The sequence below is a fragment of the Metopolophium dirhodum genome, chromosome 9 (assembly GCF_019925205.1).
Source record: "Metopolophium dirhodum isolate CAU chromosome 9, ASM1992520v1, whole genome shotgun sequence".
Classification (NCBI taxonomy): domain Eukaryota; kingdom Metazoa; phylum Arthropoda; class Insecta; order Hemiptera; family Aphididae; genus Metopolophium; species Metopolophium dirhodum.
Genome location: NC_083568.1, coordinates 24934893 through 24951642, shown reverse-complemented (window position 1 = coordinate 24951642; position 16750 = coordinate 24934893). Strand labels below are relative to the sequence as shown.

General features: G+C 31.7%; 1 protein-coding gene across 1 annotated transcript in view; it reads left to right on the top strand.

Moving 5' to 3' along the window:
- The window catches only part of LOC132951818 (homeobox protein Hox-D9b-like), a 66271-nt gene extending 63892 nt beyond the window's left edge, over positions 1 to 2379 (top strand). The window contains exon 2 of the mRNA XM_061023808.1: positions 360 to 2379. Within this exon, the coding sequence (XP_060879791.1) occupies positions 360 to 796 (437 nt within the window). The 3' untranslated portion in view covers positions 797 to 2379. The remainder of the gene's footprint in view (positions 1 to 359) is intronic.
- Positions 2380 to 16750: the final 14371 nt, after the last annotated feature.

Sequence of the window (16750 nt, the reverse complement as noted above, 5' to 3'; positions counted from 1 at the left end):
AGCTGTCGTCCACGTGACAATATTATTAAAAAACCACCAATAGTGGCAAGTGCCCGCAATTTGTTTGATGATTGCGTGCACACGCCATTAATGGCATTCAGATATCTCCATCCGAACGGTCGAATAATAATTAAACTATCACCTTGGACAATCAATGGTGACGTCCTGATAAATGCTTCTCCAACTAATATATAGTGCGTAGTAACATTTAAATGTCACGAATATAGTCTGCGGGTTATCCTAAACGTATTTCTTGGTTTTCCACCAATTTCGTTTTTGTCGAGAGATGTGCGCTAGTAACTCTCACCATCACTTTATGGCTCGTTTTATTAAAACAATGTTTTCTTTTCTGTTCACAGACACCAGTTCCAGTCATCTGAATCTTTTCAACTCGCGGTCGCAGCCCAAGAAGAAGCGCAAGTCGCGCACCGCGTTCACCAACCACCAGATATTTGAGCTGGAGAAGCGATTCCTGTACCAGAAATACCTGTCACCGGCCGACAGGGACGAGATCGCGTCCAGCCTGGGCCTGACGAACGCGCAGGTCATCACGTGGTTCCAGAACCGCCGGGCCAAGATGAAGCGCGACTACGAGGAGCAGAAGAAGGACCGGGAGACGCTGGCCGCGCTCAGCGAGCACAAGATATTCTTGGAGACGGCCCAGAACATGGGAATACTCAAGAAGAAACCTCAACCAGCCATGGCGGTGGCAGCCGCGTGCGGTTCGCCCACCGATCACCTGTTGCAGCAGCAGCAGCAGCAGCAACAGCAGCAGCCGGTCAAGTACGACGAATGAGCGGCTCGTCGGTTATTGCGAGTGTATTATAATACATTAAAGTATTAAATATATTATAATACCTAATATTATTATCTATTATGAGTCGTCGTTGGCAAAATCTGTGTAGCAGCTGCTTAATATACTGCAACACACGATATACGACATGTCTAGCCCGTAATAATCTTGTAATTATTATAATATTATATCGTTAAAAAAAAAAATAATAACGTTCCTCGTAAGTTTCCTTACTTTTCTGAAAAAATGTAAATCAACCTTAATAATATAAGAACGCGGCGCATCCCGAAAACGTATATAAGTAGTTATCCGCCGAGTCTTCCTATGCCACCTCCTATCACCTGCGACCATCAGCCGTAGCGCGGTAAACAATGAAATCGAGATCTCATTTCTAATTTTCTTTTACATATCGTAGTAAGCATACGATATCGACGTGTGAAAATGTAATGTTTTCCACGTCCAAATGTGAAATGTATACTGTTAAGTAATTATTTTCCGATCGGTCGGTGACGATGATCAAACAATTTAAAATAGCATTTCGGCCTCTAAAAGGTATATTATAATGATGAGGGATGATGAGGTGGTGATGATGGTGGTCCGAAACTGCCGGACAAAACATTTAATTGTCGCGTGCGTCCTAGTCTTTCTCACTATATATTATATTTTATATACGACTATACTATATTATTATCATTATCCATAAATAATAAATAATGAAATATAAATTAACAATCTAAATAGACGTAATTTATAGAATAATAATGGTAATAATAATGATATTAGTGTCCGTAGAATTACATAATAATAATAGTCATGGGAGATCGGTATAATATAATATGTATCGTTTTTCGCGTTAATATTATTATAGGAGTAGGTATTATAGTGTTCGTCCATTTTATAAGATTGTTTAAGTACAATAATCATAATAATATCCATTATTATTATTATTATTATTATTATTATTATTATGTGTGTAGTTACAAGTTATTATATTTATTATACGCCAGTAAGTTGTGTATGACCATATTATTATTATATTAATGTTCGGTAAACCCAAATTAGTCGTAAGGAACTAGATCAATTGATATTATACATTTTTATATATTATTATCCTTATTAAAAAAATTTAATTTAATTTTTTTGTTCAAACGCGTTGGCCCCGACCGGCGGCCGCCGCGAAATGCACATAAAACTTGTATAATATATTTTTAGATTACATTATAATATAATAATATTGTACAATGTACATGTGTATCTAATTTTGTAAATACCCCGTAATTTATACTTATATTATATTATACTAAAAAATTGTTCGTACACTATTATTATATACATTATACATATTATATACAATATACATATGAAATATATGTAATGTATATTAATATATATTATTATTACGCGCTTGTTATATTTTGTTTGTTTGTTATATATATTATATTTTGTTCGTACTTAATTTTTCGTTAACCCAATACCAAAAAAACAAAAAACACAAAAAAATTTTTTTAGATTTTTTGCACTTTGTTCGTATTCATATTTGATTATATTATTATATCGATTAACTACTACTATACTATATAAATCATAAACTATAATAATATATTTGTACATATTATAATATTGCATAATATATTATACATATATATATTATACACACGCATTACAAGACATATTTTTGTTTTATCCCAATCAATTTCCACTGTCTTTGGATAGCTGAAAATAACAAATAAATAACTAATTATACTTTATTTTTCGTACAAATTGTATATTACTATGAAATGGGTCAAATTTGAGATCGAATACACTGTTATTGTGGGTTTTATGCCGAATAACCTCATCTCCTATATTTAACTGCCTAGGTACCAGGTACACTTCTACACCTACAAATCTCATGGTTAGGGACTTACCAATTATAAATTATTAACATCATAAGTCTACAACTACGGTATGCAAGCAAATATTTTCAGATTACCTAAGGTAGTTTCAGTGGAATCGGTGGAAAAAGACAAAGACGACTGCAACTATACAAGTGCGTATGTCTCAAAAACGAAACCATCGTTGCACTCAACAGTTGCAGCATGGCGGATATTATACAAAATAATCGTTCGGGTATCACGAATGTTATACTGACGTCTCTTCAGTCCATCCAACCGGAAATATAGCGAAATATTCCACTACGTAAAAATCTTAATAATTGTGATGTCATTTAAACAACTAGAAGTCTGCACACGCCAGCTAGCCATACATTTTAAGAGAAGAATCTTCTTTTAGGAATATCCTCTTCGTAATATAATCATACGGTCCGACGAACAAGTTATTATACTATGATAGCGTATAATAGCACAATAATAATATTATAATAGTTAGGTAGGTAGTATGAGGAAACGTAAATATCAGCAGACATCAGCTATACGTTCGACAATATTAACATATATTATTTTACGAAAAACATGAGATATGACATTATCTCTCGATAGTAATATTCTCCTCTTGAAATTTGGCAACAGGCGTTTAAATTTTTACACACGAGGACAATAACCCAAACGCCGCACAATAATCACGATCTCGCGATTTTGCGTAGACGTGGTAGATTTCTATACCTACTCGTATTAAATACGACTGTCGCGGTTAGATGAATAAATACAAACGGAGACGGCACACAATAATATCACACTAAAAATATTAGCATCACAAGACGTTTTTTAGCTGTACTCGCCGCGGTGGGTATAATAATACAACAATCATATAATATTATTACATTTTTTTTTTATCTAATGACGCGTATAAATAGGTATACACGAACGAGCATCACTTAAGTCTTTCACAGTCGTAAGTCACGCGCGTCCATCGATATGAAACGCGTACGATATTACAATATTATAGTAACATTATATTGTATACTCGTATAAAATATGTATACGATATTACTCACATATCATTATTATATTATTTTATTATTATATCGCACGCATTCCTTTGTACGAGGCGTATTTAGAAAGCTCGCTGCAGTCGCGTTACTCTGCACATGATGATGACATATTATATTATATTATTCAATTACAGGAATGTTTAATGTTATAATATTATATTATGTTGTTATTGATAATTAATATTATAATAATAATTATTATTGTTCAATAGACATGTGCGGACGCTATTCTCTTTCAACATGCATACTGGAGACGACCTCCGCGTGGCGCGCACAATAATATGTTTTAGGTAGGTATGTATACAAAACGTATAACATGATATGATAAATGTGTGTAATGAATGGTTATATTATACTATTATTATTGTCATCACTTATTATACGAACGGTGGCCGGTAGCACCGCATTTTTACATATATTATTATAATACCAATACTCATGGTTGATATAGGTACATTGTTTTTAATAAAACGTTCTTATTTCTAATTAGAAAATATAAAAATTTGTATGCTCATTAAGTTATCTAGAAACCGATGGACTGGGATTCATTTTTTGGAGAAGGTTTGAATATCGTTCAATTCATGCCTTCGCGTTTAAAGTCCAGCCCACGAGATGTGTACCTATAATATTATTACGCATTAAATCTGTTCTTTTTTTTATATGGTTCACTTCTATTTCTTAACCCTACGGACAGATAAATTGTTTGACTAGAAGCTGACTAATCCGCTCATGACCAAGTAAGAATAATATATTAATAAACCAAACCGTAACATATACCTACACTCGTTATCCGACTATGGCCTTAATTTACGACCTATACGGACATAATAACTTTATTGCACGTGATGCTATTTATATACATATATTATATAGTCTTTGCTGCGGCTCGTACTATACTCAAAAGAGCCGCAACGGTCAAACATCACGTTCACTATGCACTGTATATTATAGCGTGTGGTATAATAGCGTATTGGGCCGCCAACACTGACCCCGTACGAAGATTTAAAAACCCTGAAAATTACTTCAGTACAAGTGAATCATAATACAGGTATATGATTGAAATGAAAGAGATTATATTATTACCACCTATTTTTGTATTGTCCCAGCAACGTCATTACAGCGAGTCCTAATAGAATATTTCGTCGTTATAGAATAGCATCGATTATACATATATTATTATTGTTAAGTTGCTCTATCTTTATTATTATATTTTATACAATAACTATATACGTACAAAATAATGCGATAGCCAGGGGCGTATTTAAGGGTGGGGCCCGAGATGCCGCCCGCCCTCCCATCAACAATGTCGTGATTAAAAAATCAGCTGAAAATGTGAAATTTAATACATTGCGTAAAGACAATAATATTATACGTTCAACTACGTCGATCTTATCTTAAAAAAAATGATAAAACTTCTGTCCCTCAGAATGATATTTTTCATCAGTGCAGAGATTAATACCAATTTGAGATCAGTTGCGAGAGAAAAAGAATGTTACAAATACATGTTATATTGTATAGGTATAATATAGTGCCATAGTGTTTTTTTTTATTAAGTATACCTATAAGTTATATATTGTTATTTAATAATTAGGTACCGAAAATATCATGATACTAGTTAGTGGGATTTTACGGATATACCTACACAGTTGGCCATTGGCCAGTATTTCGTAAATTTGATATAATATTTACGCATATTATGCAAGTTATGATAGACCAAAAGAAAATCTGATTTATTTTTTCCTGTCACTTAAACAATAAATAAACGCTAAGACGGAAACTGGACACGACCTGTGACGATCTGTGAAAAAAACTAACTCGACTTGGCTTAAAACGTTTAGATAAATTAAAATTGGAGCCCAGAATAATAACAGTAAATTAATTTATTGGTTCAGTTAAAAGCCATGAGATTAATAGTATAGAGTATAGCTGATACTCGTTTAAAAAATAGTATTTTTTTTTTCAATCAAAAAACGTGGTTGCAATAAATTGATCTATATAAAAGAAAATATATAAATAGTTCTAAATTCGATTATTATGTATCAAAATACTTAGAAAAATATTCTGCTTTAGAATATGAAATTAAAATTCTATATGTCGTCATTCGAAAAAGTAAAAACTTAGAAAATTAAAAGGCAAAAAACTATTCAAAAATATGATTTTTTAATAAAAACGTTGTTTTTTATTAACAACTTGAAACTATGAAAAAAAATATTTTCAAAAACATTAATACTTTTTGAAATAATAAGTATTTCATGATAAAAGAATCACCTCGTATACAATTAAAACACAAAAGGTTTGCACCTCAATGGCCGCGGCAACCGCACAATAAAGTATCGAAACCAATATAGGCAACTCAACTACCAAAATGCCAACAAAACGATTATGCGAAAATGAACCGAAAGGACAATACCTACGTCGAAAGTGTAAGCCTGATGACTAGTAATGAGCTGTTGAGTCTGCAGGCACTTGAAAAAATAACTGATACAGAGTTAAAAAATTAAGATACATTTAGAAAATAATATTAAATAATATATTGATATACCATCAGCCTTTTACCCTTTTAAATGATAACTTACATCTTAATAAAAATGTCTACACAACAAATAGGTATGTCAATGATAATAATTAATATTGGACAAATATAGGTACTATTTACTTTTAGTTATCAGCAATGAATGTGTAGGTAACACGCTATATGCGTAGTATTAATATGAAAGTCCGAGCATTATAAAAATTTACTATAATATAAGAGCTTAAGAATAACAACAAAAAAAATCACATTTGTTCCACAAAATTATGTAATCGCAATGTGTGCTAAATAGTTAATGTCTAAATAACCGATATTGTTCGCAAACACAGATTCATCTCTCGGAACGTTTGACCAGAGTCAGCAGTCTGGTATCCGCAGTCAGGATCCGCAGTCTGGTAAAAAAATATTAGAACTGCGTATCACCCTGTATATGATATCATGACACTACCAACACGCGCGCACTGTATAACCAAGTAATATTTAAATTGATTTGAAATCGGTAAGAAAATGATAATATAGGTAGATATAGGTACTGGGCTCTACGATATAATATGTATACGTAGGTATCTGGTATAATATACCTGGTATTATATTATACATAATGCGCGACGACTCTCGGCGGCCGCTCTTATACAATATATTTTATTAATGGATAAATAATATATCATTATTAAACTAGTTTTGTGTACGTTAAACACACGCACACACGCCGCGCTAATGAAGTTAATCGTTAACTGCAACATCTGTTCCCCTCGTAAATATATAGCGTTTTTATCCAATATAATAATATTATATACGTGTAAATTATATCCTAATGTAATATAATATATAGGTAGGTAATATTATATAGTCTCGTTTTTATTATTACATTTTGTCCTATGGCCGTTTCTGTCTTGTTTGCCCGTATTATAATACACGATGCAGACACACACACACACACACACACACACACACACACACACACACACACACACACACAGAATTATATTATATAATACCTATACATATTAATATTATAAAGACTACTCGTCCGCTGGATGTTATTTTATTTTTTGTAAACTCTTTTGAGATGTATTTTGACATCCTATCGTGTAGGCGATTGTTCTTGCGATTTTTTCTTTGATAAATCGCGTCCGATGCATGCTACAGTGTCACATTATTAATAATAAATGCTACATTATTATAAATTATGATATTATCTTCCTACACACTGACACTATACGCACTAAACATAAACACTATTTGCGCGATAATTATTCGTAAATACATACACATTTTATCTTACAGTATTTTTAATCATTGCCATAGTTTAAACAAAAATGACAGTGATATTAATGGGTACGAATATATAGTACCTATATGTACACTGCAGGAGTAATACAATTCGATGAAATTGAAACGTTACAGTATAGAATAAGTTTATCGTTTATTGTTTTTACGATGTATCCGTGGAGGTGTTATAGGTAAATGTGTTGTATGATAAATAAAACGATTCAGTAAGCATGCTCGCCCTTTAACAATGCATTTATCCAAATTCAGATTTTTAAGTAGGTACCTAAAAATATTAATCGTATAGTGACTTGACTCTTTTCTTCTCATTGCAATGATTAATGTTTTCCATAGGTATACGCAATGTAATTTCCAAAATATTTAGACTAATTTTAAGCTATTTATACCACACAAATACATAGGATACGTCAGATTATCGTTACGTTGATTATAATGTGTTTTTTTACAAAAATTAGTAAGTTTAATTTTAACGCCAAAATTGATAGAAAAATAAATAATTAATTATTGTTATGTGAAAAAAACAATTTTAAATATTCTTCAAATTAAATATTTGAATTCAAAGTCTCTGCTCAGAACCGTTTTTTATATGCAGTGATTTATTATTAAATTTAAAATTATCACATCCAGATATAATCAGTGACAAATTTTAATTATTTTTATTCGTTGTGGTATAACAACTGAGGCTAAAATCATGATAATACTACCACTATTACCACCACTTCGGTTGCAAATTATATTGTACAATAATAACAAGAAAATTGTACAGTACATGTTCTGTGGTAGTCCGAACCATCATCCAAAATATAGTATATTAATACTAAATATGATATAATAAAGTAAAGATGGGACAAGTACCTTACAACGGCAAAAGTATAAGTCGATCCGTTCTGTTGTTATTTCCCGCGCAGACGACTATGTAAACTTCCTGGGCCAACCAAAGTCCAACGCATCCATGCTCTTCTCGTGCTTACTCGATAGGCCACCACCCTTGGAGGTTGCTTAATCTAACCTTGGATGTTTGGAGGTTCATACCTTCCAGAATGGCTGCAGCATCTTACTCCAACTTCAGATCTTCGATTTCGGTCATGAAATCTTTATTCATACTGTAGGATTCACCCAACAGTGATTCCGTCCGGGAAAAACATCAATCCTTTATTGGTAATCGGTCGGTAAGTTATCCTTTCTAGGCCCGCACAGCAATCCTGGAAAGTTTACGGTTTTAAAGGGTCTTTCAAGGAGCCTTTCCGTGCATACACTTGCTTTAATGCACAGGTGGTAAGCGGTGGTGGTGTACATGCTTGGCAGTATCTTCTGGATGCTCACAGAGCACGCAGCGGCCATTCCCGGACCTGTCCATCCGGCACAAATTGTTCTAGAGGCATTCGCAAGGCCGATCAGCACCTCTGTCAAGTGGAAGGACAGAATCATGGACGACCGGCTGATTAATAAGTAGATACCTTTGTACACTTAAAACATAATATACAGCAAGCTTCTTCCAGAGTTTTTGCTCTTGTTTGTTTTACCTATATATTATGATAATATGTTCATATTATGTTTGGATTTTTATACTTGATCAAAGTCCCACATAGTTAGCTAGGAACACACAATTGTTGGTTTCATCGGAGTATATATTCACTGAAAAAATTTACAAGTAAGCACTGGATATATATAATATGACAATTCACATGTGGAAGTCACAGTGCGAATAAACGGAATATTCTACGATGCAATATATTTTTTAAATTTAAGTCCTTTTTTTAATAATACAAATTAAATATTAAAACAATTTATATAATGATTTTGATATAAAAAAAGCTCTAACTATGTGACAAAAACATTTGTTGTAACTTTCGCTATAAAAACACCGTAGCTAGGTATTATATATCTGATATAGGTATAATGAAAATTATTATTAGGTATAACATTAATCATGACTCACGTTTGTGGATTAAATTAATTCGGATGTCCGTTGTCATCACGCCGTGTTTGCATCATATTATAATGTTGTGTTATTATTGACGACTAATTCATTTTATGACACACGTCAGCATCGCACCTCTTTCTTATATAATTGTATATAATATAATATGATATGTATACCTATCGTATATTATGTATATTACAATCGCACTCCCCCGCGATCGCAGTTTCGCTGAAGACCGATATCGCATTGTAACTGTTCTAAATGCATATTATATACATTGTTATAACTTATAACTCATATATTTTATGCCATGTACGTTCATCTTTGGAGCGTACATAAATTATAAAAATAGTTTGTGACTACGCTGAGGTGACGTGTCGTAGGTTACCTATATAGAGGCGTGCTGAATTAGTTTTACTGGCGGCGGCGCAGTATTATAGGCTGTAGGTATTCGATTATATGTTACGAACTTATAAAACCGTATATAGTACCATGTATATCACAGTAAGTTCGGTGTTACAATATTGGTATTACAATGTCATCGTCATGTATATTCGTTGCCGGAGAAAACAAAAATGCTCAGATGCAAAAAAAATATGCAGCCACAGAGTGTGAACACAAATATGGATCATGTATTAAATATTGCAATATAGGTATTACAACAATACTGCAGTGTCAACCATTATAAAAGTATATTTTTTCAAAATAAACTACATCATAACATGGGTATTTGATAGAACACGAAAAAAATAAATTCAAAAAATGGTTGGTTTATAATCTATTAGGTACCTATTAATTCTATAGAATTTGGATTTTACGATTACGAAAACTGTAGCTATATAATACTCAATAATACTACCTATACATATGATATAGGTTTAGGGAAAGTACGAATGTACGACTCCGACAATAATTATTGTAGGTTCACCGGAAGCTGTCTGTTCGAAAAATAAATAAATAATTTAGGTATTATTCATTTTACCGAATAATTCAACGGTTTTATCCACGTGTAATATAATAATATACGAGTGACGTAATAATGTACATTACGCCTAAAAAGGTTTATGTGAAGACACTATAATGAACTTTAAATTCATACTTTACCTATATTAGGTATATTTATTATTCGTAGTCGTAGACGGTGCAAACTATATTTTACATCGAAACGCACATTTTCACCACAACTAGCTGGTACCTACTCGCCCACCAGCAGTTAATCTTTCTTTACATCACCTCGTACAATATAGTAGGACAAAACCACAAAAGGCCACGTTATAAATTACAATTATATCATATTGCGGTTGCTGAATGTTCGAATCATATGCGCATAGCAGGCGCGTAAATTTCATCGAAAATATAATAAATTTTACCGTGCGAAGTCGTAGGTTACAAAATATAAAATCAATTAAAATTTAAAAAAAAAACCGCAGATTTATGCTCTGTACACAAATGTGTCCCTCGACAATAAATCCCATTATAGAGTGGGTTTGTGTAAATTCTACGCCACCGTTTTAAATTTGTAAGTACACCTTAATTTATTATTATATAATATTATGTACATTTAAAATAAAAATGTATATGAATGCAAATTAATTCATACCTGACACATTTTATGATGTATTTTTTTTTTAAACTTCAACTAATTTTGTAAGTAGCAACTACCTGTACATAAATTACTAATTATATTAGTTTATATTGCAGTATAGTGTTAATAATTATAGAGAAATCATTTACCTCGGGTGTTTACAACGAAAGAAAGTGACGATTAACAAATATCTAATGAGTAATGCAAATACGGGTTTTACGGTTTACTACATCTAAAACTATTATGATTCATTTTGATGTATGATTAGAATATTATGATTTCAGCATATAAACATACTATAATAATAGGTGCTTGAGATAATAATATTGAAAAAATGGTATAGATAAATCATAACATTATAATATGATAATGTTATTTAGGACGAATATTTTAATAGAGGTAGTGAAACATGCGTTTCAAGTGGGGTAAATAACACTGAAGTTTTTGCGACGAACTATAAATATTACATGTTACATCTCAATATATAATTATGAACGTATATAAATTATCATATTCTTCATAATGTAGTGAAACATTTTTAGGTTGAGAGGTCGAATAAAAATGTGTTTGAGAGTGCATGCCATCAACGCTACTTATGATAACATTGTTAAATTTCACCAATCGTGTTATGATGAAATAACACTAAACTTTAAATTAATAAAAAATAAAAAAGAGGAACTCGTTAGATTCAGTAAAGGTTTCGAGTGTACCTCGTCATTAGGTACGTAACTTTAGAGGATGTGTTCAATTTGAATTCGATAATAAATCATTACGCATGCGAAAATACTGTGTGTCAGTCTCTACTTCTGATGCTATTTTATAATATGTTTATGGTTATACTTTATGCTTATGTAGGTATTTTCAATTTATTTTTCTATTATTTATTTAGTTAAACGAAGGTTGAACTAAGTTTTGCCAAAAAAATTGCCCGTAACATATATTATTAATTATCATAATATATTATTTTTATTGACTATACGTCAATACCGATGTTCCATAGTCCATGGAGAATGATATAAATAATATAAGTTTGTGGAATAAATAGCTCTATCAGAGCCAAAATAATTTTTTTTTCTAACTAAATATACCTTGTCTAAAAAAAAAATGCTTATAAAATATTTATTGACAATTTCTATTCCTTTTTAATTTACAACCAAAAAAAGGTGGGTAAGTGGATGTCGCTCTGGTGTACAGTAGGTTACAAGTGGTTTACTGTAATGGATGGTATTAAATTTGAATTCAATTATATAATATAATTTTATAAGAAAAACGATTCTGAGCGAAAACAGTCAGTCAGCCTATGATATATTGATATTACTAAGTATATTTGATGATATTATTGTGAATAAAGTAATTTATATATAACCTATTTACGTGGAACCTTGTTTTAAATTACCCAGCCTTAGTTATAAAAGCTGAACATTTTATAATTTTTTAACTAGAAAATAGTTGTCAAAATATGAACTTTAAATATTTATAGAAACAAATTGTGCCTATATATTTTTAAACTGATATTGTAACAATATACCAGGAGTCTTATTTTTGATTATAATATAATCATAAACTTCTATTAAATATGCTGTCAATCGTTATGAAGACTTACTTTCTGTTAGATCCAGAAGGACTGTAAGAACTAAAAAGTCTAGAACGAAGATTCAAACTCCGCTTCTAAATTCTGGACATTTTTAGAATCAGATTATGAATTATGATTAATTAATATATGATTATAAATTATGACTAATATTGCGCATCATTCGTTACATCATCCGATGTATAGCATATTATTAAATGATTTGTTAACTATGCATCATTATGAATATTGTACAGTTTATAATAAGCATTCAATCATATGCGTACCCCATGTGTATGTGATTTGATTTTATTTAAACAATAAAAAAAACTTTTAGTTTTGTATTCTTGATCAGTATAACTAAAAAAACAAAATTTTAACAAGTAATTATTATCCCCTTTTAATAATATGTTAAAAAATCTAGAAACTTTCAGATTTACACAAACAACAAAAATCTCGTTGCCATGTACATGAATGTTTGAAAAAATCTACAATTCGTATCTGTGTCACATAGTTACCACTTATCAATAATCATTTCTTGTCTTCATTACGAATTATTTTTCATTCCTGCGGTCGACAATTAGTTAAAACGTTTTTTCCGTATAATTTATTAATTACTCTGCTTATATATTATCAGATAAATATGTCCGATATCAACATCACATCCAAGAGTGAAATGATGCAGCTGGTTTTCGCTGATTTACGAAAAAACATACCAAAACCTTTGGCTGAAAGCTGCAAGGATATGAAAAGTTTACGGGTACATAAAAGATATGCATCTTTGCCTAACATGGCCGTAATGGGTAAAATGTCCTCAGCCAAATCGACAGAGATTGGGTGGCGATCAACGCCAAATCTAAAGTTTCAGCAGGTCACCAGCGATATGCAGAGACCGGAATCGGGAAATCGTGATTCCAAGTGTTTGCTGGACGGCAGGCTGTGTGTATCTACACCAAATATTCCCGTGTGTCTAAATTCAGCTGGCGAGAAACCTGCAGATATGGGGTGGCGATCGACGCCAAATCTAAAGTTTCGGCATGTTACTAGCGATATGCAGAGACCGGAATCGTCGGGAAATCGTGATTCCAAGTGTTTGTTAGATGGCAGTCTGCAGTGTATATCTACGACGAATATTCCCGCGTGTCCAAATTTAGCTGGTGATGCTCCAGAGTTGCAGGTTTTGAATACGACGCAAGACACGGATGGAGGGTCTGTAACCGTGGTCAAACACAGACGTTCACGTCGTTCGTTTTGGCGTTGGACGAAGAAATTCGTCAGGCGGTTGTTTTGCTGTTGTGGTTCTATTGACATGGTAGACCAGTAAATGTATATTATAGAATTTAAAAAGTTTTTAAACACCCCCTCCCCACCCACTATTATCTCACTCCCATATTCGCTGGTACTATTGTGTCCAGCCAGGATTCTGAAACCATTTATCGTGTCCTCCATAGTCGTTTGTACTAAGTTAGTGTAGGTTTGCCTCGCGTATTTCATGCACTGTACGTATGTACTACCGTCGGCTCTTTCCCACCTGTTTTGTGCCGTTTCGCGGTCGTATGTCTTAGAGCATATAGAGTATATAGGTACCTACTAACTTTACTTTTGCACTGAAATAATGTCATATTGTATATTGTATATTTGTATTTGCATATTCCGTGGTAATGATTTAATAATGTAAAATAATGTAATAACGTAATAATGTATTAATGTAATAACAATGTAATAATGTAATAACGCAATAATGTATTAATGTAATAAAAATGTAATAATGTAATACGCCGTTCGTGTCGTTGATCCACATTCTGTAGATATACATTCGGTTTTTTTTTCAACCAGTGAAAAAATCTCACGAGGAACATTTGTATTGAATTCTCAAGTTTTTGACCAAAGAACAAAAATTGTTATCAACAGTGTACATAGAAAAAAACCAAAACCTCTGCGATATCACGCCAAGATGATAAAAAACATTTTAAGACCCCTTATAATAATATTATAATAGGTAATAATATTAGTAGTATTATGTGTTATATAATAGTATTATTAATAAAAATAAAATATTTTTATAACTGGTTTCATTGAACGAGTATAGGCCAAAATATCTTATATTATATGAAAATTGGATATCAACTATTAATTTTAACGTAAGACAGTTATGTAGGGTTGCATAAGCAATTTGTTAAATTTAATGGTTCACTTTCAATATAAATGGTTTGCTAGCTTTCCTTGGTTAGTGTATATTCTGATATACCTAGACAATGAAGTGTTTTGTATATTTTGTGTAGCATTTCAACAAATTATGCTGGAATGAATACCTAACCAAACATCAATAAATAAGAGCTACTTAATAACACCCGAAGACAGAATTGATGAACTGTAAAAGAAAAAGATGTTTAATTACCTTTTTTAAGCGAAACATCTTATGGCGCGGTACGGTAGTGAGACCGACTATAATGGCGTGGCGACGCACCGCTCGTGGCTAGTCAATCCGCTCAATCCACCTCAGCTCAGCGATCTCCTCTTACCCACCCACTGCTTCACATGTGTCTATTTATATACAGTGTTGTTTTGAGCGAAGCGTTGACATTTTACACGTAAACTGCTAGTTTTTTTCTATCCTATTAAAATATGAGTGACAATTAGAACCCATAATGTTTGGCAAGGGCGGGAGCCGGGAAGTGAGCTATTTCGCGAGCGGCGTGTGATATTTTGTCACGCCCTGCGTTCATCGATCACGGCAAAGGTAATCCAGGGATCTATGCAACAACCAGACTATTTTACGAAAACAATTTCATGAAAGAAACGATTTTGTTTTATGTATTTTAAGCGTCATGTATAGAGGTTATAATATGAATATATATTAAATAAGATGTAACCAAAAGTTTATGTTTTGTAAAGACCGTGGTATAGATTTCAATATAAATAATAAATACTACCAGTTTGTATAGTTAAATTTGGCATGCGAACTATAATTGAAATAGAAAGCCAGAATAGGTGCATTGCAGATGACAAAGATTTCTGTAAAAGAACATACGATTTATCAATATACCGTATAGGTACTGATAATACTGATAGTACTAGATAATACTATAATATATAAGTTCTATGGATTTATCATAATAAACAATATATTTTATAATATCTATGGCAATCGTCAATTGTCGAAATTAGTCGGCGACGGTTAACAATTCTAATAATTTCAGCAAATACTATTGTATTATAAATATAATATATTGTATATTTTGATTTCAGTGAACAAAAAAACAATAATCCACTAATATAAACAGACAGTTCGTTAAACCGTACATATTATAATGTAAGTTTTAATAAAAACTCGCAAATTTCATTATGATCAGGTTATTTTCATAAAGTATTTCGATACTTTCAAGTTTCAGTTCATCGGAGTGAGATGATTAGATGGAGATGGATGAAGATGGCTGTTTCTTCGGCGATGGCGGCACTCTAGCAACGTTTCACCGGAAGAGTAGATGTTTACGAGTAAGTTTGTTTTCATATTATTACCTACTATTTTACATTTACTTTTTAGACTTAAATTAGGCGTAAAATAGGAATTATTCTTGTTTTTTTAAATAATTTTTTCGAAAAATATATGTAACATGTATAGCTCATACAATTATGAATTTATAGTTAATAGAAATGCGGATGTTTATACTTCATAGATATTTTTTTATTGAAATCGTGTAAATAATTTGATTAAACAATCAGGTACCTACTCATCACTAGTATCAATTTTATTATATTACGTGTAAAATCACCGACATAAGGTGCAGACTGAATTAAAAAAATTAAAAACATAAAACAATGTTGTAGTAGAAGCAGGAAACTGTAGTTTTTATAATCCATATAATGTAACTATTAAATTGAATCATTGAATTATTATTCAGAGATAACTTTGGGATAAATGCCAAACGTATAAATGTAAATTAAATTAAAAATAATTAAAAAACATTTTGTGAAAGGAACAAGATTACTGCTAATATTTAAGTCTTAATTATTATTAACAAATAAATACAAATAATAGATATTTTAATAGCTTTTTACTATTAACATTCAGTATAAATATAGTTTCTGATCGACTTACCTATATGTAATAAAATAATTATTCATATCA